The sequence below is a fragment of the Macadamia integrifolia genome, chromosome 3, assembly GCF_013358625.1.
Source record: "Macadamia integrifolia cultivar HAES 741 chromosome 3, SCU_Mint_v3, whole genome shotgun sequence".
Lineage (NCBI taxonomy): Eukaryota > Viridiplantae > Streptophyta > Magnoliopsida > Proteales > Proteaceae > Macadamia > Macadamia integrifolia.
The window spans coordinates 5,910,421-5,932,088 of NC_056559.1; the positions used below are offsets into that span (position 1 = coordinate 5,910,421).

Below are 21,668 nucleotides of genomic sequence, written 5' to 3' on the forward strand. Positions count from 1 at the left end.
AAAGTCTTTTCTCAGTAGGAAAAATGATCTTTATTGATGATCGACACGAACTACTCATGGCTGGAATTAAACACATTTCACAAAGCCTACCCTCCTTACCAAGAGTCATTAATGTTGTTATCTCCCTTGGAATAAATTGGAAAGAACAATATACAAATAAAGTAAATAAGTGTTGGATATCTTCAAGGATAATTCTCATCTCCCAAGGCGTGTTTGAAGATTTTAAGTGACAACATCCTTATTATTAGACTCAACAATTACAGTATCAAATCCCACAAATAATGATTCTAATAAATTAAGCTTCATGAATTACCAAAGATTCACCAACACTCAAAAAGTGTTGAAAGTAGATGGAAAAGGTGACCTCGAGATGTGTGCCGGGGTCCTCTTAGCCTTGGGATCACTCTATGATCCACTAACATAGGTTGCAAGTTGTGATTCCTGGTATCAAACCTCATCAATTAGCTGGGGAGACGCAATAATTGCTCTCAAAAGTCTTGAGATAGACATAAGATGACGACCTAAATGCTAATTAACTAGCCATAGCTATGGTTTTAGGGATTTGATTGAAATGTCAATATGTAATTTCTTTTTTGATGGATTTTTTTCTTCTTGTATTTTTTTTTCTTTTAATGGAAATGAAACTTCATTAAATAGAGAAGAGAGAAACTACATCATCTATCTTCTAAATAGAGTTTCTCATTTTTCAATCCCCAGTACACCCTAACCATATGGGCGACCCAAAAATGAGTATTCATGGGTTAAAGAAATGAACCTACAATCCTTCTTGACAACATTAACCATAGTGAAATCATTCATTAAATTCTTGATATCCATAAGAAAGTAAACAATTCTCACGGCCTTTTCTTTATTCCCTGATTTAAAAGAGTCCAAATCATCTACGGCAAGCTGTAGAGGGCGGGTGAGGGTCCCAACCATCAGATGGACCCGTCACGCACCCCATGACATGCCGGCGGGTTTCATCCGATGACTAGAACCCTCAAAAGAGCCATGTATGCAAGACAATTCCACTAAAAACAAACAAGAAAAAAAAAGATTAAATACTTCATAACTGGATTAATTTAGTGCTTAAATATATAAAAATATCTATCCTAGGTGATTGTATTGCTAAATTAAAGTTTCTGGGAGAATCAAAGGATACCAATCATAGCTGCATTCATTACTACTAGGGATTCACCTCAAACTCAACATGATCTCAATATTCAATTTTATCAATCTTTTTTTAGTAAGAGAAATTTTTTATTATTGCAACGGAGACTTAAAACCATAAACAGCTCTCAAACAGTGAGACTGATAAATACATCCCTCAACCTCAACTTGACTTCAGAAAGTACAAAGAGACCCCTTACTAGAGTAAGCTGGAGCAAACATCCACAAACCAATCACTTCTTCTTCCCTTGGAGTCCCAAAACCGCAAATAAACCTTCCTAAGGGGACCCATGGGGATAGGGGTGTCAAAACCTAGCACGAACTGATAAAATTGAATCAAATCAAACCGAAATCAATATGAACTTATCAGGATCATTTTTTGGACTAGGGATTTTTTAGTTTGAAACCAAATCAGACTGCATCAAAACCATTAAGACATTGAAGAAAGCTTAAAATTAAATCGAAACCGATATTATTAATCTAAAATCAGACAGAAATTCATAATAAGAAAAACACTCTTTTTTTTCTATACTTTTGAAATATAGTAAATTGAAATCAAATCGATAGAAGAAATCGATATAAAATTAAAACAGAAAAGAAACTGATGCATCCTCCTTGGATCATGTTTTGGACTTACTTCTTCTTACGATGAAACCTGTTAAACCAAAAACCAGCTGATATAAACCGACCACCAATTTTCAACCCTAGGGCTAAGCGGGGGAGATGATCATTATGCCAGGGAACCACCATATATGGGGTGGGGGTCCCGTATGCTAAAGGTTGGCCCTGCACCCCAAGGACCGTGGATCCATCTGTGGGGATTGTTCCGGGACAGACCCCATTGACCGTGGATCCTTTGAATGGGGTCTGAATCCCATTTACCACAGGTGGGCCCTGCATCCAATGGGCCGTGGATCCATGGTTGGGGACAGTCCCCACCTGGGGTTGGGGTTCATATTTTACGATCTGTGACTGTCTCTGTTGCAGCTGAGATAACCAAATATCGACCTGCAACTCCTGCGAGCAGAAACTGTGGATAGAATCCTTCAATTTGGTGATCTTTTTGGAGTAATGGATCTTCTTGATCAAGTCCCAAGAGTGGACCTTACAGCACTTCTTGACGAGCTTCTCTCCCTTCTGCAACTTCTTGATCATTTCCTTAAGACCCTTTTGCCTAGGATCTTTCAATAAATTCAATACACTCTCTTGTCCAAATAGAGGAACCACATATTGGAGAGTACTTTGGAGATCTTCAAGATCGTCTCTAAAATTGATGGCCTTATCCTTCATTTTTATTATCGAACGCAACACCTCTCCAGCTATGGCGCCCAAGACGATTCCTTCCGCCATGAATCCAAATCCCTAACTCTGGAATTTCAAGTCAGTCTGAGGTAGATAAGTTTCATGTCTCTTTCATTCGCTCCTTTAGATACTTCTTTTTTTTTTTCTGTTAAATTCTTTATAGGGTTTTTAAGTTGACTGACTTTTCGTTATTTAGTTAATTTCTAGGAAGAAACTATTATGCTCTTATTTCACTGACTTGGCTGCTTCTGTTCTTGTCTTCTACTGCTAGTCCATGCATGCAGGCTTGTTTGAATGGATGAGTTTCTGGATGAGACATTCCTAATTGAATGAAGCGCAAATGGTAGTGTCAAGACTTTGAACAGTCGTGAGTCATGTGAGTAGGGTTAATGATTGCTCGCTAAAGTCCTGAGGAAAGTGTTACGCAGCATGGGTGCACTCAAGTTGAGATAAGCATAAGAGATTTAATGCGTTGGGACCCAACAAGGCCAATATGGTGTTTGTCAAAACAATTGACAACGAACACATGGTAGAATGAATGTGCTAAAATCGTAAGGATTCAATGAAAATTGATTTCTAATAAAGGAAAGTGCCGCAATTTTTCCAGTGCCTTGATAAGATTCAAAGACCTTAAGGCTCTGTTTAGAACCCAAAAGAAGAAAAGAAATGAAAAGAAAAAAAATCTAGAAATGATAAGAAAATAAAAAATTATTTCCGTTTGGGTACCAATAGAAGAAAAGAAAAAAAAAAAAAAAGTCTTAGAGCAAAAGGAAACTTTATCATGCCCAAATGAATTTTAAAATCCAAACAAAGAATCTCCTCTTAATTTAGGACATACCAAACACAATGAGAATTTCTTAAACCAAGAAAATAGTATAGTTTTTGTACTTTTTTTCTTTTCTTCTCTTGGTTACCAAACAAGCCAAGAGAAGAAAAGAAAAACGCATGAAAAGAAAAAAAGAAGAATAGAAATGAAATGAAATGGAAAGAAAATAAAAAAAAATTATGTTTGTTTGGCTACCGATAGAAAAAAAGAAAATAAGTTTTTCTATTTTTTTGTGTTTCAAGTGAGATTTTTTTTTTTTTTTTTTACAGCACAAGAAAACTTCACCATTCTCAAAGTGAATACTGAAATTCAAAAGAAGAATCTTCTCTTGGTTCAGGACATACCAAACATAATGAGAATTTCTTAAACCAAGAAAATAATACAATTTTTGTTCTTTTTTCTTCTCTCGGCTACCAAACACACCCTCAAAAGACAAGAAAATCATGATAGAATAAGAAGACCATCATCCATTAATGTCAAGACTTTGAACAGTCACGTGTGAGTTGGGTCAATGGCTGCTCTCTAAAGTGCTAAGAAAAGTGTAAGGCGTCCAACACGGTTGAACAGTCATGTATGAGTAGGGTCGATGGCTGCTCTCTAAAGTGCTAAGAAAAGTGTAAGGCGTCCAACACGGTTACGCGCCATGGTTGCTCTCCAGTTGAGATAGGCATGAGCAATTTAATGCGTTGGACACCCAACAAGGCCAATATGGTGTTTGTCAAAACAAAATTGGCCAGAATACATGGCAAAATGGAGAGTATGCAGGCACGTTAAAATTACAAGGATTCAATGAAATATTACGTAATAAAAATTGACTTCTAATTAGGGAAAGTACTAAGATCCTTCCAGTACCTCGAAAAAATCCAAGGACTTTAAGGCAGTGTTTTGTAGCCAAGAGAAGAAAAGAAAATCAATGAAATGAAATTATTTTTCGATAAAATTTTCTAATGATAATGGGTTGCCCAGGTTCATACCCGGAACTAGTCCAATACAGAAAATTATACAACATGAAGGTACACAAGTGTATAGACTAATGCACTCTCTAAACTCAACTTAAACTGAACCTTTTCACAACTAAACAGCTCTGCTGCACAGATTTTATTTTTCTGTATGAAACATAGTACTTCCATATAAATTATGCAATAAGGAAAAGGAAACAAGTATTGTAGAGAAAAGACTGCAATGTACAAAAGAGCAAGACTAAAATATCCAGAAAAACGTGGTACAAGCAATATCCATCCCTGCTATTGATTGAAAGTTCTCATTTTGACCAGTTCTCCTCCGTTTGCCAATCCGAGATTCAGTCTAGTTAGTTGTCAAATATCACCCCAAGCCAATCCAAGTTGTTGTCATTTTCAGGTACATTTATTTTTAGACTTGATGATCGAGGTTCCCAAAGACTAGCTGTGTCTTGATCACATATCACTTCCTTTAAATGAACAAGATTCATGGCTGAAGGTGGCAATTCACTCAACTTATTGCAACCTCTCATGTCAAGCTTCTTCAAACAATGTAACTCACCTATCCCATCAGGCAGCATGTTTAAGTCGCAACAGTCGGATATATCAAGGAACCTCAGCTTCTGAAGTCCTTTTATTGAGTCTGGCAAAGAAGATAATCCAGTACAAGCATGCAACCTTAACAAGTCTAAATCTGTTATATCTCCAATTCTCTCAGGTAGTGCAGATAACTTATCACAGCTAGTAATGCTGAGTGTCCGTAAATTAATGATATCGCAGATCCACGGAGGCAATTCCACTATATCATGGCAGTAATCGATGTTGATCTCAACAAGATTAGGTAACTCGTAGGAGACATTGATGGTGGATTGCATCAAAGCATGGTCAAAATCACACATAACTAACGATACCTGCTGCAAATTCATCAATGGCAATGTGAATTCATGAAGGGAAGGAATCAAGACTTTCTCTAACCTGATCCTCTTTACATTAGCCAATTCCCTAAGTGATATCAAATTGCTCAGCTTGGCACAGGTCCGTCCACGGTTTACAACGATAACAACCTTTAGCTTCCTCATCTTTTCCATGAATGGGGGTAAAGAGTAGTTACTTGCAGAGAAATTCAGAATCAACACCTCAACTTCGGGAAGTTGCAAGTCATTCCAGCTTTCTACAAACATTTCACCTGCAAGATTCAGCTTATTACTATATGATGCACAGAAAAAAGGAAAAATAAAAAACATCAACAGTTTAGCATGTTAAGATGAATGTGAGCAAACCTGTGCCAAGATAAACAAGACGGGGATTGAAATAGTGGTTCTCTTGTTTTCTCCCGCTCTCAAGAATGCCTTTTTCTCTTTTGTACATGATAAGTCGCTGCCGGCTCTGGTAGATAACCAGGTCTCTCAGCAGATCATGCTGAGTAACAAATAGATCATTGAAGCTAGCAACAATCCCCGTGGTCATTTTCCTGATGAAAATGAATATACTGCTTATATATGTTATCCACAAGTAGACAGGTCTCGTAAACACTGTCCAATCCATTGTTTGAAGAATATAACAAAGAGATGTTTAGGATGCAATACAACTATTCATTTATTGGGTTCAGATCATTCATCGTGACTGAGATTTAATTAGTTGTAGAATGTCAACACAGATGCATGATTCAGTGGTGCTTTTGGAGGGGAATATAAATGTTAATTGCATCCTTGCAGCAGTTCACCATGTCAATTTAAGCAATCAATAGAGCATAAGGTTGGATCTGACCACAGCTAAACCAGGATCATGCTAAGATAGTTATTTTCCTTTTATTAAGTTTTTCAATTTCTTAGTCTACCTCACTTATAAAACTTGCAATGGAGAACACGACTAGAATATCAACAGAAAATTGGAAACAACAGCCATCTTGGTAATCAAGTTAGCCATAGAAAAATATCAGTTTCAATTAGCAACAAACACATGCAATAGGATTTAATTACTGATTAGAAAGATAAAAGAAATATATATACCTGCTTCCAACCAAATTAACAAGATTTCGAGAGGCAAGTTCGAGAAGAATGACAAAGGCCTCATTTTCATCATCTAGTTCATAGAGCTCACACCAAATATTGATCAGAGCAGATGCAGGGATCCTTTTGTCTTCAGGAAAGGAACTCAAGTCCAAGAAACAGTCTAGAACTGTTTTTTCCAAGGAATCCAAGCTTGCTGAAAGACGTTCCCGCAAATTTTCATCAAAATCAAGAATGCAGGAACCTTTTGATAGTTTCTTAGCCATGTTTTCCCATATCACTGGGTGCTGCTGATACAGTGATTTGGCAATCACCGTTATAGCGAGTGGGAAACCATCGCAGCATCTTACTATCTGCAGTTTAACACCATCAAGTAGAATTAATCATAGTTCAGGAGGGACTGGAACAATGATAGCATAAGAATTCAGCTAAAAAGGTTGAAATGCTCCTCACTTTTTCACTTAATCTGGATGTGGCAGTAACACTGAGAAGAATAGGATAAAGTTGAACTAGATCCCTTTTCTAACATGTTTTAAATTATCTATTAGAAACCCAACTTGAAACATTTTCCCTATTTGTTCCCAGTGGTAAACATAGATTCAAACTCATATCCCAAACTCATTGTAGCAAAGACTTACACGACCACACAAATTTTAGATTTCATGTGTAATTTGTATAAGGTTGAATGATTTATCCTCGTCTGACCTGTAGCTCTTCAGATTCTTGGGCGTTTGATTTATAAATTTGAAATGGACAACCTTGCTGTCTTTTGTCTTCCATAAGACAAGCTTTGGACCGACAATTAGCCTAGACTCATAAATATGCATGCAATCAGACCTTTTCAGTTTGAAGGAATTTGTTTCTTACAGTTAAGAGAGCAATTTCATCCTAAATATTTGACCATCAAAGCATAGAGCTGTTCATGGTGAATTTTTCTTTTATCTCTTTTCTTTTCTTCTTTTTTCTTCTACAATAGGCTCATAGATTGCCTCACGTCAGTTACTTTTTATGTGAGAAAATTCTCTTGGTTTGTTTTCTGTAAGAAATAACAGAAAGCCAAGCGTAGATTTTGGATTTGGTCCTTTATGGTTTGATACATTTATAATTATATTTATTAAAATCTAGTGGTTAGATGATAGAAAAGCACCTGATTTAGAAGATCCTCCTCTGGCTCAAAGCCCACATTCCTATCTTGAGACAATGCTGTTTGACGAAAGAGATTCATGGAATCTTGGTGACTGAGTTTTTCCAAATGATATTTAGAATGATATTCAGTATTATATACTTGGAATTCTTCTCTTGATGTAACCAGCATCTTAAATCCTTTTGTTCTAGAGAAAAACTTCTCAATTACTGATTTGTCCCAAACATCATCTAGAACCAACAGTAGTTGCTCTGGCTTTCTCTCCAGATGGTAATGAAATTGCTTCATTGCATTTTCTTCACTCCAGCTAGACGGAAGCACCCCACCACCAATCTTTTCAAGTAGTGTCTGTAGGATCTCATAGGTGGCTGTGGGTGTCGTTGGAACATTTACAAAGAATATTTCCTTGAATTTTCCTGTAATAAACAGAGTATAAGAAAGTTGAAACAGATCTATTTATAAAACTGGAGAAAAAGGTAAGATAAGGGGGGAGAGTCCCATCCTACCGCTTGTTAGAAAAATGTACAGAACCGTTCGTTCTTGCGCCCCCCCCCCCCCCTCTTCCTTCTTCTCCTCCTCCTCTTATTTGAGGTTTCATACTTAGAAATAGTCCAAAGAATCGTGGGAAAAAGATATTGGATGCATATGGAATTCAGTTTTGTCTGTCACATACTCAGTTCACGTTGAGATAGCAAAATTTTGATAGAATTGGCAATTAAAAGATGAGGAAATCAAGATGATTTGTTTTTTTTTTTCAAAATGTACATGGGTTTCCTTTCTTCTAAAGTGTGTTTGTTTGGCTAGAAAACTATGACTGTCTGAAAACACTTCATTTGGGTTACAAAGTGTTGCGGAACTAGTTTTTGAGGTCTGTGACAAAGACAAAGAACAGAGTTTGCGCCAAGTTAGTACGAAATGCTGTTCTTCTTCTGTCAGATGGCATTCCACCCATTTCTTTTTTACGAACAGAAAATTTCTAGACCCAATTGAAAGTTCGCAGCAGAAAGAAGGCGACAGAGAAGTCAATGAGAAGAAGGGGGACAAAAAATTTTAGGAGTTCATGCCTTACCTCTAACTTCTTCGTCTTGGCAAAGCATGGCAGCTAATGTCGACTTCCCACATCCCCCAGGAGCACATAGTCCAAGCACTGTCACATTTTCTTTGAACAATTCATTCTTCAAATCTCTGAGAGCCATACCAAATCCAACAACACGATCTGGAATTTTAGGAACCGCAAGCAAACCCTCATTACCCAGGGTACCCACTCCCACAATCTGTCCCTGACCCTGTCCCTGCTGCTGAGTCAATCCTTCCACCATCATTCGCATTTGTTGGACATCGGACCGAAGCAATTTGTTATCGCGCCAGCTTTCGACCTGCAACTCCAACCCGCAGAAGCTACGAATAGTTTTATTCAAAGAGGAGATCTTCCTGGAGTAACGGTATTTCTGGAAGATGTTCGGAGCCGATATCTTGCAGCACTTCTTGACCAGCTCTTCTCCTTCCAACAACTTCTTTTCAAATTTCTCGAGACCCTTCCGCTTCTGATCGGTCAACTCTAAATCCACTTGCTTCCCTTCTTTAAAAAGTGGAACCAATTGTTCTAGAGTATTTTGGAGCTGTTCAACGTCTTCCCTGAAACTGACGATCTGATACGTCGCTTGTAATATTGCAGGCAACACCTGTTTAGCTATCGTACCCAAGATGATTGACTCCGCCATCTTCTGTTTACTATCTTTCTCAGAAGAGAGAGAGAGTTGCTGTTATAATTATAAGCTGCCGAAGGGAAGGGAAGGGAAACTTACTGAACAAAAAGAAAATGAAAAAATAGAAGGAAGGGAACCTATTACTTTTAACTTTTTCCCATTAATTAATTAATTTTTGAGGAGAGTTGGAGGGGAGGGTGTTATGTGCTGTTCAAAGTTCATTGAATTGATTTGGTAGACTTTGTGTGCTGCTCTTAAAGTCATTTTAAGATTTTATTTTTGAAAAATCACGCCCCTTACCTATAGCTTGCCGAAATTATGGGAAAAGATTGAGTACGCTGCCGATATAAAGTATGTTAGCATCCATTGTGTCTATCTCTCTCTTTTCTTTTTATAAAATGACTCTCATATCTTTCCTGAATGATACTCCATTATGTATTCCTATTGGTGTTATCCACTAGCATACTTGATATCGGCGGCATACCTATCCCTCTCCTCAAAATTATATATGGATTCAAGGGTTTAAACTATTTACACTCATTCTTTTGTAGTTTGAACGATTTTTACAATTAGATCCAATCCGTAATCATTGTGAATTTAAAATTATTAGTTGGTGATGTCACTATTTTAATACTGAAAATGCCCTTATTATAAAATGAACTTACTAATACATCATTCACTTAAAACGAACAAAAGAGAAAATTCCTCTTTTCACTTTGTTCTTCTTCAACACCATTCTTTAGCAACCTCAGCTAGGTCAAAGAAGATAGCGAAGAACACCGCAGAGAACTTGATTGAAGCTTGCGGAGGACCTGATTGAAGCTTACGAAGAACCTGATTAAAGGTAGCGAACATTGCGAACCAAGTTGAAGCTAACTTGCGAACTCCACCGCAAGCAAAGCCTTCCCCATAAACAAGATTCCTCAAAACGAGATTACACATGGATGGATCAAAAAACGAGGAACTGTTAACAGAAACTATTGTGTTATTAACACTTGGAAACAAATCCTGACAATCAATGGGACCCAAATTGAAATTGGAACATCCTCTAATGGCACAAACATGATTTTTTCCTACAACAATGTGGGAGTAAGAGGTGTTTTGGAGTTTCACAGGGACAAGATCCGTATCTGAATTGATGGATTTCCAATAGTAGGGTTGAGAGGTATTGGCTTCAAGGCCACACATGAAACCCTCTCCCCTATGAGCTCAGCCATGGGAGGTAAAGCACTAAAATAATCGAGATCGGAGGTTAAGGACTTATTCCTCTCCTAGCATACCACATCTTGTTTCCCACTTGCATCAATAGCACAGAAAAACCTTCTTCTCTGAATGCAACGGAGATCGAACCCATTGAACCAAACCCAACAACTCCATTAGCCATTAACAGTAGTAGCAGAAGTGAGAAGGAAGAACTGCAGAATTGCTTTTGGGTTATCAATGAAGGTTTGGATATATGAATATAAAAGGGAATAATGGTCCTCTCATATTAAGACTATTTTTACTAAAGGGGTAATATGGTCTTTTGTTGTATTAAACTAACATACTCACACCATCAATGCTAGGGGAGGGGGCGTAAATCATTCAAACCCTTGGATCCACATGTAATTTCGAAAAACTACAGGCGAGGGGGGCGTAAACTAGTTATTTATGTTTCTAATATTTTGGAGTAATTCAATATCAACAAATGATGTATGGTAAAATTGGAAAAAAGAAATCAATTTTTGTAAATAGAAACCCAAGTGAAATACATATTAACAAAAGTATATATTCCAATGGTGGTGACGATGGGGACGATGGCGATAGTGGTAGTGGTTGTGGTAGTGGCAATGGCAACGATACTGGCAGTGGCAATAGTGGTGATGAGAGGGTTAAGAGGCTTGGAAGTTTGAAGTCATAAATCTCCTTTCATGCAAATTTTTTCTTGTTTTTTAGTTGTTTATGAAAACTGTTTTCGAATGTGCCTCTTTTTAACCTAATTTATAACAATACAAAACAAACTCATCATACATACAACCGGATCTGTTCAATCTAAAAAAAAAAAAAAAAAAAAAAAAAAAAAAAAAAAAACCTAAAATCGATTTTTTTAAACATTGCCATATAGAGCCAGGTGATTAAGCAATGTGAAGAATAGTTTGCAGCTTTTTCACCTACCACAACTGAACTATGCCCCATTGTAGATCCTAAGAAATCATTGAGGTGATGAAAAGATTGTATAATCTATTTGATTTTTTAATCATATTTAGTAACGATATATTTTACATGTAATTTTTATTTTATTTATTTAACAAAAGGTTTCGGATGCAAAGTAAAGTGAAATATTATAACTAAGGCTCTCTTTGTTCGATTTCAATTTGTATTTATTTGACTTATTTTTATTTTTACAAGTGTTTAGTATAATTTATAGCACTTATTTTTATAATAAATTAGAATAAATCACAAATGACAAATTACTCAAGCTATTTGTGATTTGTTGTTACAAATCATTTATGTTGATTTTTGCTACCTTAAATGAGCACATGTGCTAAACTCCTCAAAATCAATAGTAGATAGGTAAAGTCAGTAAGTTTTATGCTTTTCCAATAAAAAACCCCAAATCCTCTCATCTCTATTGCTCAAAGCTGAAGGTGAAAACTAAAACCTATTTTTTCATTATACAATCTATTTTATATATAATAACCAAACGCATACTATTTGTGGTCCATAATTTATTGTCACAAATAATTTCTAAAAAATAATTAATAAATACAAATAGAAATCATACCAAAGAGAGCCTAAATATGGTTAAAAAAATTAAGTAGTTTAATACAATCATATGGAGTAATGATTATAAATTTTTATTTTTAAAGTATGAAAATTTCGCTTCTCTTCCCTTTAAATTTTCATTGCAACCAAACGGAGCCTTTACTCGAAAAACCTCCATCAACTGAACCTCCATTAATTGAACCTCCAGCAACACCCCCCCCTTCCTCCTCAAGACCGAGTAAATATTCCTCAGAAACATTCTATTGTATCCCCTTACCTACGAATTCTTCATGAACACTATAACCAGAACCTCCATTTTTGCCAGCAGATAAGGCAATCACATTCTCTCCCAAACTTGCAAAATCATCATGTTGACCTTCTCCCACTGCCTGAACAGCCATACCCGAAGAAGAAGAGGGGCCATGAATCACCAATCAAAACCAGTATAACCCCCTTCTCTCTCTCTCTCTCTCTCTTTATGATAGGCAGTTGCGTCTCTCTCATGTTAGCAAAATAATTAGACACACATTTGATAAAGAAATAAAAGTATAACACAAGCATAATCAACATGAATTGCTATTGAGCATGGATGTAGTGAAAACTCACTTATCACAATTATTCTGGACAAGTTAATACAGATAGCCCCACTACTAAGAAATGTATTTTTTAACTAGCAATATGATGTTCATTAAGCTATACAAACACTTTAAGTAATATAACAGAAGCAAAAAATAAAAAAACAATCATGAAACAATTGCAAACAATGATGGAAAGGGATATCTACAAACGATTTATACAGATATATTTAAGTAAGATCCCTCTATATGCATTTATTGGGTTCTCACATATCATTTAGGTACTTCCTTAAAACAATCAAGGTAAACCAGGTCACAATCTACCCTTCTCAACAAATCTATGGAAAGATAAATAAACCGAATAAGAAGCTATTAAGCTTTTAATTGTGGAAATAACTTTATTTTCAATAATGTAGTTGGAGAATCTTCAAATACTACTCTTATAGCAAGAGAAACTGCAGATACAAAAGACAATATTTATGAATTTGATCGCTGCATTGAAAAGACAACATCCCCTCACTATGATTCCAAACATGTACAAAAGCAACTATAGGAAGTCAAGTCTCGAACTTATTATAGGGATTGTATGTTTTCTGGGCAAGCTCACACATTAGCAAAACACTCTGCTGTAATTCCCAAACATCAATTCATGCAAACCAAATATATTAACAAATTTTTACCCCATTCTTAGTGGATGATTAGTAAACCACCAATTCAATGAAGCAAAATATTAAGCAGAATTCCAAAGGAGAAATTTTTCTCATGAGGTTGAGGAAGGAACAACATACAAGATCAACATCCTCTTTCTCCATAATTTCTACATTAGCAATATGTCCTTCACATTGTACTCAGATATGCCTCAACATCTACCACCTTCTCTTCCTATGACATTAACAAGTAGGCAAGGGTTATTGGAAAATGATTTTAACCAACAAAAGGGGGAAAGATTTTGATATCGGCTAGCAGTCCATTATATGTTAGCCAATAATAGGAACAACATACAAGATCCAGATCCTCTTTCTCATAATTTCTATATCAGCAATCTGACCTCCATGTCGTCGTTTGAGAAGACTGTACTACTAAAGCAAACTCTAAACTCTAGGCAAATCCACAAGACTTACCACTCAAGTAAAGTTCCACCACCCTCCTTATAACACCCGATTTTGGCATGATCTGACTAAACAGTTAACACTGCTACCCCTGTTCAATGCATTCAAATAAAAATGTCAGGGCAACAAGGGATGAAATTAGATTAATAGAAACAAAATTTTGAGGTCTACTAGAAAAGTAGGAAAAACTGAACCAAAGTTTGTTCATGTTGAATCAGGTTTTGTAACCTATCATGATTTAGATGGTATACTTATTACCCACTAAAAATATATATATATATATATATATATTTCGGTTGTTACAGCCCTGAAATCATGACACCTATTGTATTGTTGGATTCTGATCACAATGTCAGACACAACGCAGCCCAGTCACATGCAAGCTGTATGGTTCAAGCCTAGGTTATATGCCTTTAGCACTGGGGGCCAGTTCGTCAGTCCAAACTGACATGCAAATTAAGACTTGAGAAGTGTTAAGTTAATCAATATGATTGATAGAAAATGGAAAGTTTTAACAAAAATACAAGATATAAGATGAGAAAAACAATGTTGCAAGGAAATCCCATTCAGACATGCAAGCCAATTTGTTTCATGTCAACATTTTGAAAGCACAAATCTTTTTTGGTGGATCTTACTCTTATATTAAATGACATAAAATTTGGTAGCATAATTTTTCAAACTCTCAACTTTAAACTCCAAATTAATATCAAACTCTGATTGGTCTACCAAGTGGGGAAGAAAAGCTTTGGCTAACTTGGAACACTTCTTTTTCTGGATGAATGAATAAATTTTCATTACCAAAAGGAAGAAGATACGAAGGAGAGAGGAGGTAGACAAAGCCCAAAATGGACCTCAAAGGTCAAGGGGCCCAACTAAAGGGAGAGAGACATCAAAAGGGGAGATAGTGGAGGGAGGGAGCCCAGGCAACAACAATAAGCCTATTGGGGAGCAAGGAACCTTTCGGTGGCAGATAAATCCAATCTCGGAGCAAATATCAAAGTAGATGGCCTTCCAAATCTTGTCAAAAGAACGAGAGTTGGATGTCCATATACGAAGATTACGCTCCAGCCAAATGTGGTTGATGGTGGCTGTGAGGGCAAGCTTTCCGACTTTGTCACAAATAGAAGAAACACCAAAGGTCATATCAATCCAAAGCCATTCTCCAAACAAGGGAAGGATGGGTTTACCGGCTGGCCAGATGGAGCAAAGAACTTTCTTCCAAACTAAGGAGGAGAAGAGGCAGGAGAAAAAAAGATGATCAGTATCTTTCGAGCCATTCCAGCACAGGCAGCATGAGGGGGAAACCTTAATGTGCCGGTGGAGAAGGAAGGATCGAGTGGGAAGCCAGTTAGAAAGGGCATGCCAAACAGTAAAACTGTGGTGGGGGATATGGCCTTTAAACCAAACGGTGCTATACCAAGGAATGAGGGGGGGTTTTGTCCGAATATAGTCCCAAGCAGAGGCAAAGAAGAATGTACCTATCTAGGAGGGCAACCATATAACCTTATCCACCCTTCCACGATGGCCAGGAAGGATGGGAAGAAGGGAGGACCAGAGGTCAGAAAGGAGAGGAGAAGAGATAGGGGGATCCCATCTCAAGAGGGAGAGGATGTTGGAGAGCCTAGAAGATCTAGGGAGACCAGAAGAGTATATCACTCCAGGGGAGAGTAGGTTGAGGGGTGCCAAAGATCCATCCAAAGGGAAATGAAAGAGTTGTCCCTAATGGATAAAGAGATGGTAGCGAGAGTAAATGATCTTAAGATAAAGATTTCCCTCTAGATCCAAGAGGCATCAGAAGGAGGGGAAGAAGACCAAAGAGAGTCATTTTCTAGGGGGGATGAGTAAATCTAGGAAACCCAAATGCTATGATGCTTAGAGAAAATATTCCAAATGAGCTTGAGGATGCCCACCGAGTTGGTATCCTTAATTCTCCCTAAGCCAAGGCCTCCCTTAGCCTTGGGAGAACAAATTTTGGACCAGTTGAAAGGGTGAAGAAATTAGGAGAATTAGCTCTTATCCAAAGAAAGGAACAAAGAAGCAAGTCAATGGATTTAGAAGTGGTAGCGGGGAGGGAGAAAATGCTGGACCAGATGAGGTAAAGTGCTTAAAGGACAGATTTGATGAGGACAAGCCGCACAACATAGGAAACGGGCTGGCCTTTCCAAAGCTAAACAGGGCAAACCCAGGTATTTGAAAAGGAGGGGCCAAGGGAAAATCCAAAGATGGCAAAGAGCTGAGTTTGACGGGCATCGGAGACATTTGAAGGGAAAATGTTGGATTTAAGGAGATTGATGCAAAGACCTGATAGGGATTCGAAGAGGCGGAGGGAGGACATGATGGAGGAAATGGAACGAGGATCAGCTTTGGAAAAGATTATGAGGTTGTCAACGAAGTCCAGATAGGTGAGCATCAGAGCTTTGCATTTGGTAATGGGCTGATCCGCAGAGGATTGGATTAAGTGGGAGAGCACCTCAAGAGAGAGAAAGAGAAGAGGAAAGGGGATAGGGCCAACCCTGACAGATACCAACAGAGGAGGAGAAGTAGCCCGCAAGGCTACTGTTAATGAGGACCGAGAATTTGGGGGAGGAATTACATGGGAGAATCTAGTGAACAAAAGAAGAGGGACCAGACATCTAGAGAAAGACTTTAGAGACGAAATCCTAGCGAATGGAATCAAAGGCTCTGTGGATGTCGATTTTGAGGAGTCGTAGGAGAATGGGACTTATGGTCGAAGCCTCTTACAACCTTATAACAAAGGATGATATAGTCAGCAATGCTTCTACTAAGGATGAAAGCCAACTAGTTTGGGCTAACCAGGGAATCAATGACCACTTGGACTTTGGTAGCCAAGATTTTGGGTATGACCTTGTAGAGAAGGTTATAGATGGAGATGGGCCTTAAGTCTAGGATAGACTAGGCTCTCTCTTTCTTGGGGATGAGCCAGAGGAAGGTGTGATTGATGTCAGAGATTTGGGAGGGGTTCAAGAAGAAGCTTCTAATGGAATGGATGATGTAATCACAAATGTTATGCCAACAAGAGGAGAAGAACCCTATACTGAATCCGTCAAGCCCTAGGGTCTTGTTGGATTTGTGAGAGAGGACTACCAATAGGATCTCATCATCAGAGGGGAGAGAGTGGAGGTTAAAGAGAAGGTGATCAGGAATGAACTTGTTAAAGAGATCAGGGACAAGGGGTAGGGTGGGCAAGAGGGGGATGGGAAAGGTTGTCGAAATAGGAGACCGCTTTAGCTTTGATCTTAGGGGGAGTACAACTCAATTTCTGAACAGGATAAAAGCTTGGGAATGGAGTTGTTAATCCAATGAGGTTCAGTCATTTGATACGGGCTTTCTAACGAAGGAAACTTTCCTCTTAAGAAAGGGGAGAGGAGAGATCTGAGGGAGAAAGCTTTTCTCAATGGCAAGAGAGGGATTGAGGGGATCAAGCTGTAATCTAGCTTGGATGGAAGCCAGCTTATCTCGACAGACATGGACTCTCTCAGAGACATTACCAGAGGTAGAAGAGTTCCAGGATTTAAGAGTCACTTTGATATTCTTAATCTTTTTGGAGAAGGAAATGAGGGGGAGGGAGGTAGGGACAGGGATGGCCCAGAAATATCTGATAATGGGAAGGAAGTCTTAATGCTGTGACCATATATCAAAGAATTTGAAGGGCTCGGGACCGAAGGAGATGAAGGGTTAGACAAAGAGGGAGATGGGACAATGACCCGAGATAGATGGAAGGTAAAAGCAAGCGTGAGAGGAGGGTAAGAGATTCAAATAATTCTCATTGACAAGCATATGGTCGAGCTTGCAAGTGACACGATCAGCACCACTTCGGTGGTTATGCCAAGTGAGAGGAGAGTTAGACCATCGAAGGTCATTCATGGTAATATTATCAATGCAATCATTGAAGGAGTCAACGGAATTGGGATCAATGGGAGATCCACCGAGCTTCTCATGAGCCGCACAAACAATATTAGAATCACCACTGATACCCGACGGGGAGGTGGCAATAGAGGGGGAAAAGAAGTGAATGTTGGCCCAGAGAGTGAGTCTCTTGGAGGAGCGGTTGAGGGAATAGACAACAAAGAAGAAGGAAGGGGGAGCCAATTGAGGTAGAAAAGGAGAAGTGAATGACTTGCGAGGAAGAGGAAATAAGGGTGACATAGAGGAGGGGATTCTACAGAATCCAAATGCGACCATTGAAAGGGTGGTTGTAGTTAGAGGCGAAGGACCAAGAGGGGCTATTGAGGCAACAATGTGAGGGGTATTAGCTTAAAGAACCCTGGTTTCCAGAAGACAACAGAGGATGACTTTGGAGGTCTTAAAGCGGAGCGGATAACGATATGTTTGGCAGAGGAATTGAGACCTCTTAACATTCAAGATGGTCCAAGGGATCATTAGAATGGCTGGGGGGTTTCGCAAGCTCAGAAGAGCTGGGCGATGGCTTAGAGGAGGAGGGAATTTTGGATTTGGACCTCTGGTGGTATTCTTTAAGGGGGAGGGTAGAGGGGTTTTGGTGCAGATCCTTTGATTGTGGGGTCCTGAAAGGATTTTTTAGATGGACAAAGGAGTAGATTTCATAAACTAGGGAAGAGATTGGGGGGAGGGGAGGGGTTGGGCTGAGGAAGCAAGGAAAGCAGAGCGGTGAAGAGTTTGGAAAGTGGAGAGGGGGTAATGTGAAGGCCAGAGGGGCCAAAAGGACGGCTGGGACTGGGCGTGGTAGTAGAGTCAGTCACAATAAGGTTTACAGAGGTAATGGTCACCAAATTGTCGACAGAGGATGGCCTAAGGCCATATAAGACAACAGAGTAGGGAGCTCAGGGTGAAGCAGGTCATTGGATGAGGGGTCTTGGTCTTCCAGGTCGGTGGCGGAGGTTACAGCTATGGCTGGGGATGGGGGCTCAATGATAGAGTCAGTACGTGAGGCTAGCAGAGAGCTAGGGGTCCCCAAGTTACCATCAGGGGATGGCACAAGGCCATTGAAGACATCAAGAGCAGGGGCACCAGCTGAAGCTGGGCGAAATGCGAGGCGCCTTCCAAGGTAGAAGCTAAGGTTATAGCTGTGGATGGGGGCTCAGTGATGGAGCCAATAGACGGGGCTAGCAGAAGGCCAGAGAAGCTAAGGGGGAAGAGTTAATAATGATGGCTGTAGAGGCGTAAGTAGTCGTGGTAGGAGATCCTGGAAGGAGACCAGGAGACATGGCAGAGCAACTAGACTGAGGATCGAGACCAGGGGCCGAGGAGTCCATGGCGAGAGGAGCCGCAGCACCTCAGATAGGGAGGCGAGGACCAGAGCAGTGGGGGCAGTGTTGTTAACCGAGAGACCAGGAGAGGTTAGGGGGCAAAGAGGTAGGGAGATACTACAACGAAGGAAGCAGCTCAGTAACGTGTGAACGAGAAGAGCCCTTGGATGGGTTCAAAGGTGGGTTCGTGGGTGGGTGAGGGGAAGGCTGGGTCAGTGGGCCTGAGAGGTGGAGGAGATGGAACTAGACATCAGGTTTTAAGAGGAAGTGATGGGCCTCAAAGGAGTTGAGGAAGGTTGGGCCAGGGGAGTATGGATGGTAATAGGCCAAAAAGGAGGAAAACGTAGAAGGAAGAGGAGAGGAGGGGCGTAGAGGATAAGGAGATTAGGTTGATAGGGGATGGTTAGAAGCAGAGGCATCAGAGGCGACATAAGGGGGATTTGTGGAGATTGCACCAACATTGGTCCTAGAACCGGAATCAGCTGGTGTAAGGGCAAAACATCAGGATCAGAGTCAGGGGTGTCAGAGGTAGAGGTCGCTCCAAGTAAAAAAAAAAGTGGTTAAAACCATCGGGGAAAGGCTAATAATCCGCCTGGTTGAGCGATGATGGAAGAGCGTTGGGGATTAGCATCGTCGAAAGTTCCAGGCTTGTCCATCCGACTTCTATTCCGACAGGTGTCTAGAAGATTTTCAGGGAGGAACGACTCCAAGGGAGGTGGATCTAGCCCTTAGGGGAGGGAGGGGGCTCTCAGAAGCCATTTTGTGATTAGGAGCACCGATCTCAGACACAGAAAGCATTTGAGCATTGGGTGGTTGGATTTCCGAACACCTTGCTGATGGTACATTGAGGAGGGAGGCATTCATACTGGACTTCCTGGGAGGAGTGGCCCTCGTCATCAAGAATTTTAACCATGGTTAAAGGGATGATATCGGCTTCAATCTCAACGCAAATGCGAGCAAAGGTGAGTCTCTCCATTGTCGTGGTGCAGAGGTCCGAGAATAGGGCTTCCCTATAACAGATGCAACAACGTTGAGACCTTTTGGGCACCAAAAGTGAAGGCGTAGGGAGGGCAGAACGATCCATATAGGGATGGAGTGATAGTCGATCTTATTGGGAACAAGGTACTAATCCCATTTCCAAAGGATAATGGGTTTTCTTCCCACCTTCTAGGGGCCAGCTTCAAAGGCCGTAGCTTTGTTAGTTTCATCTGAGAAGTAACACGAAAATTCCGTTGTCCAGCATATAGGTAGCAAGTCCTCCTCTAATACGCCACTGCTTAGTAAGGGAAGATTTAACAATGTTCAGTGGAGATCGGCTGCCAAGAAAAAGGTCAATGACATAATTTTTCCATCCGGAGATTTTCGGTTACAGGAAACCGGAAAAAAATTGTCCGCAATTCCGATCTCGTACAATTCCGTGAAATACCACCTTCAGGGGGTGACACGTGTATTGATACCAATGCAATGGTCTAGATCTGATTTAAATGCCTCTTCACTGATTTAATGTTTTATTAGTTGTACAAGATCTGGACCATTGCATTGGTATCAATACACGTGTCACCCCCTGAAGGTGGTATTGCACGGAATTGTACAAGATCGGAATTGCAGACGATTTCAACCCAGGAAACCCGAAGGCAGATTCCAACTGGGATGTTATCGATGACAGTTTTTTTTTTTTTTTTTTTTTTTTGGGGGGGGGTGGGGTGGTGGGTGTGGGGGCGCAAAGTGGGAGGTTAACCCACCAAGGATGGTGGGGGGCAGAGGAGGAGGAGACGATCTGGTTCCAAGGCTTAGGGGTGTTAGAGGTAGAAGAGTGGGAAGAGGGAGAGAGAGCAGAAGTAGTAGCGGAGGTTCAGTTTGGAGAGGAGAGGTTGGTCATGGGGTCGTTAGTATTTAGTAATGTGCTGCTTTTTTTTACTTCAAGGCTAGTGGTGCATCTTCCATTACAATCTATCTCTAAGCAATGAGGACAATATGAATGCCTCCCTCAATGTACCCCAAGAATGTCAAGAGGAAGCATAAATATCGAGAGCCACTCCAAGAATTTTAACCATGGTTAAAGGGATGATATCGGCTTCAATCTCAATGCATATCGAGGCTGCACGAACTACGCAGTCTTACCCCAAGAATGTCAAGAGGAAGCATAAATATCGAGAGCTATACGGAGGTACATACCTGTTGAAGGGGTTGTGTTTGCTCTGAAAGTTGCCTCAATAAATTTAGCCTCTTTCTTAAGTTTCCTTATCCTCCCAAGGTCAAAACAAGCAGCTTTTAGAAGCTCCTTTCCAGAATCTGAGTTGGATAAACCCTAAAGAGATTCTTCTAATAATTTTAGAGATTCTTCAACACTCTCTAGTGCCTGGAAACAACACACATGATGTTGCTGCCAAAAACCCCGTATGAATTGGTCCTGCACAAGCACAGACGGCAGAGGCCCGGAGCTTTGTCCGGGGTTAGTCCTCCGACGCTCAAGTTAGGGTCAGCCGCACAGTTTTCAGTAAGGGAGTAATGGCGAGAGTATTGATGCTTACCTCCTTCCTTCTTCTCGGCCCCCTTATATGGTTCCTGGGGTCTAGGGTTTTCTCTTCCCTTTCCCCTGTCCTTCTCGGGTCCACCTTCCTCTCTCCGAGTCTCGCTCCAATACGTCCGTCCTTCTTGTGGGGAATATTCCCTTCATGCAAACGACATGATCGAGCGTGATTGAGTCCTCGGAATCCCTATATGGTGGGTGACACGTGTCCCGGGGGCGACACGTGTCCTTTCCCCACTGAGAGATCGATTTGGCTGTATCAGGAGCCCCCTTACTCCCACTAGGAGTCTCTTCCTGTGGGAGTAACCAAATTTTTTGCAATCATAGCTCTTTTCTTCATCACTTCC

At 40.0% G+C, this 21,668-nt stretch overlaps 1 protein-coding gene across 10 annotated transcripts; it reads right to left on the bottom strand.

Moving 5' to 3' along the window:
- Window positions 1–4,208: 4,208 nt before the first annotated feature.
- On the bottom strand, window positions 4,209–21,229 carry LOC122073642 (probable disease resistance protein At5g66900). Of its 10 annotated transcripts, none has more exons than XM_042638261.1 (8): window positions 20,967–21,229; window positions 13,558–13,636; window positions 13,225–13,318; window positions 8,480–9,141; window positions 7,414–7,826; window positions 6,267–6,619; window positions 5,538–5,728; window positions 4,209–5,443 (listed from the first exon to the last, which is right to left on the bottom strand). In XM_042638261.1, the coding sequence occupies exons 3-8, from the start codon at window positions 13,233–13,235 to the stop codon at window positions 4,608–4,610; spliced, it is 2,466 nt and encodes an 821-aa protein (XP_042494195.1). In that variant the 5' UTR covers window positions 13,236–13,318; window positions 13,558–13,636; window positions 20,967–21,229; the 3' UTR covers window positions 4,209–4,607. The 10 variants fall into 10 exon arrangements, with proteins under 10 accessions (XP_042494195.1, XP_042494192.1, XP_042494194.1 ...); XM_042638258.1 differs by lacking the exon at window positions 20,967–21,229 and adding an exon at window positions 19,956–20,098; XM_042638260.1 differs by lacking the exon at window positions 20,967–21,229 and adding an exon at window positions 19,621–20,090.
- Window positions 21,230–21,668: the final 439 nt, after the last annotated feature.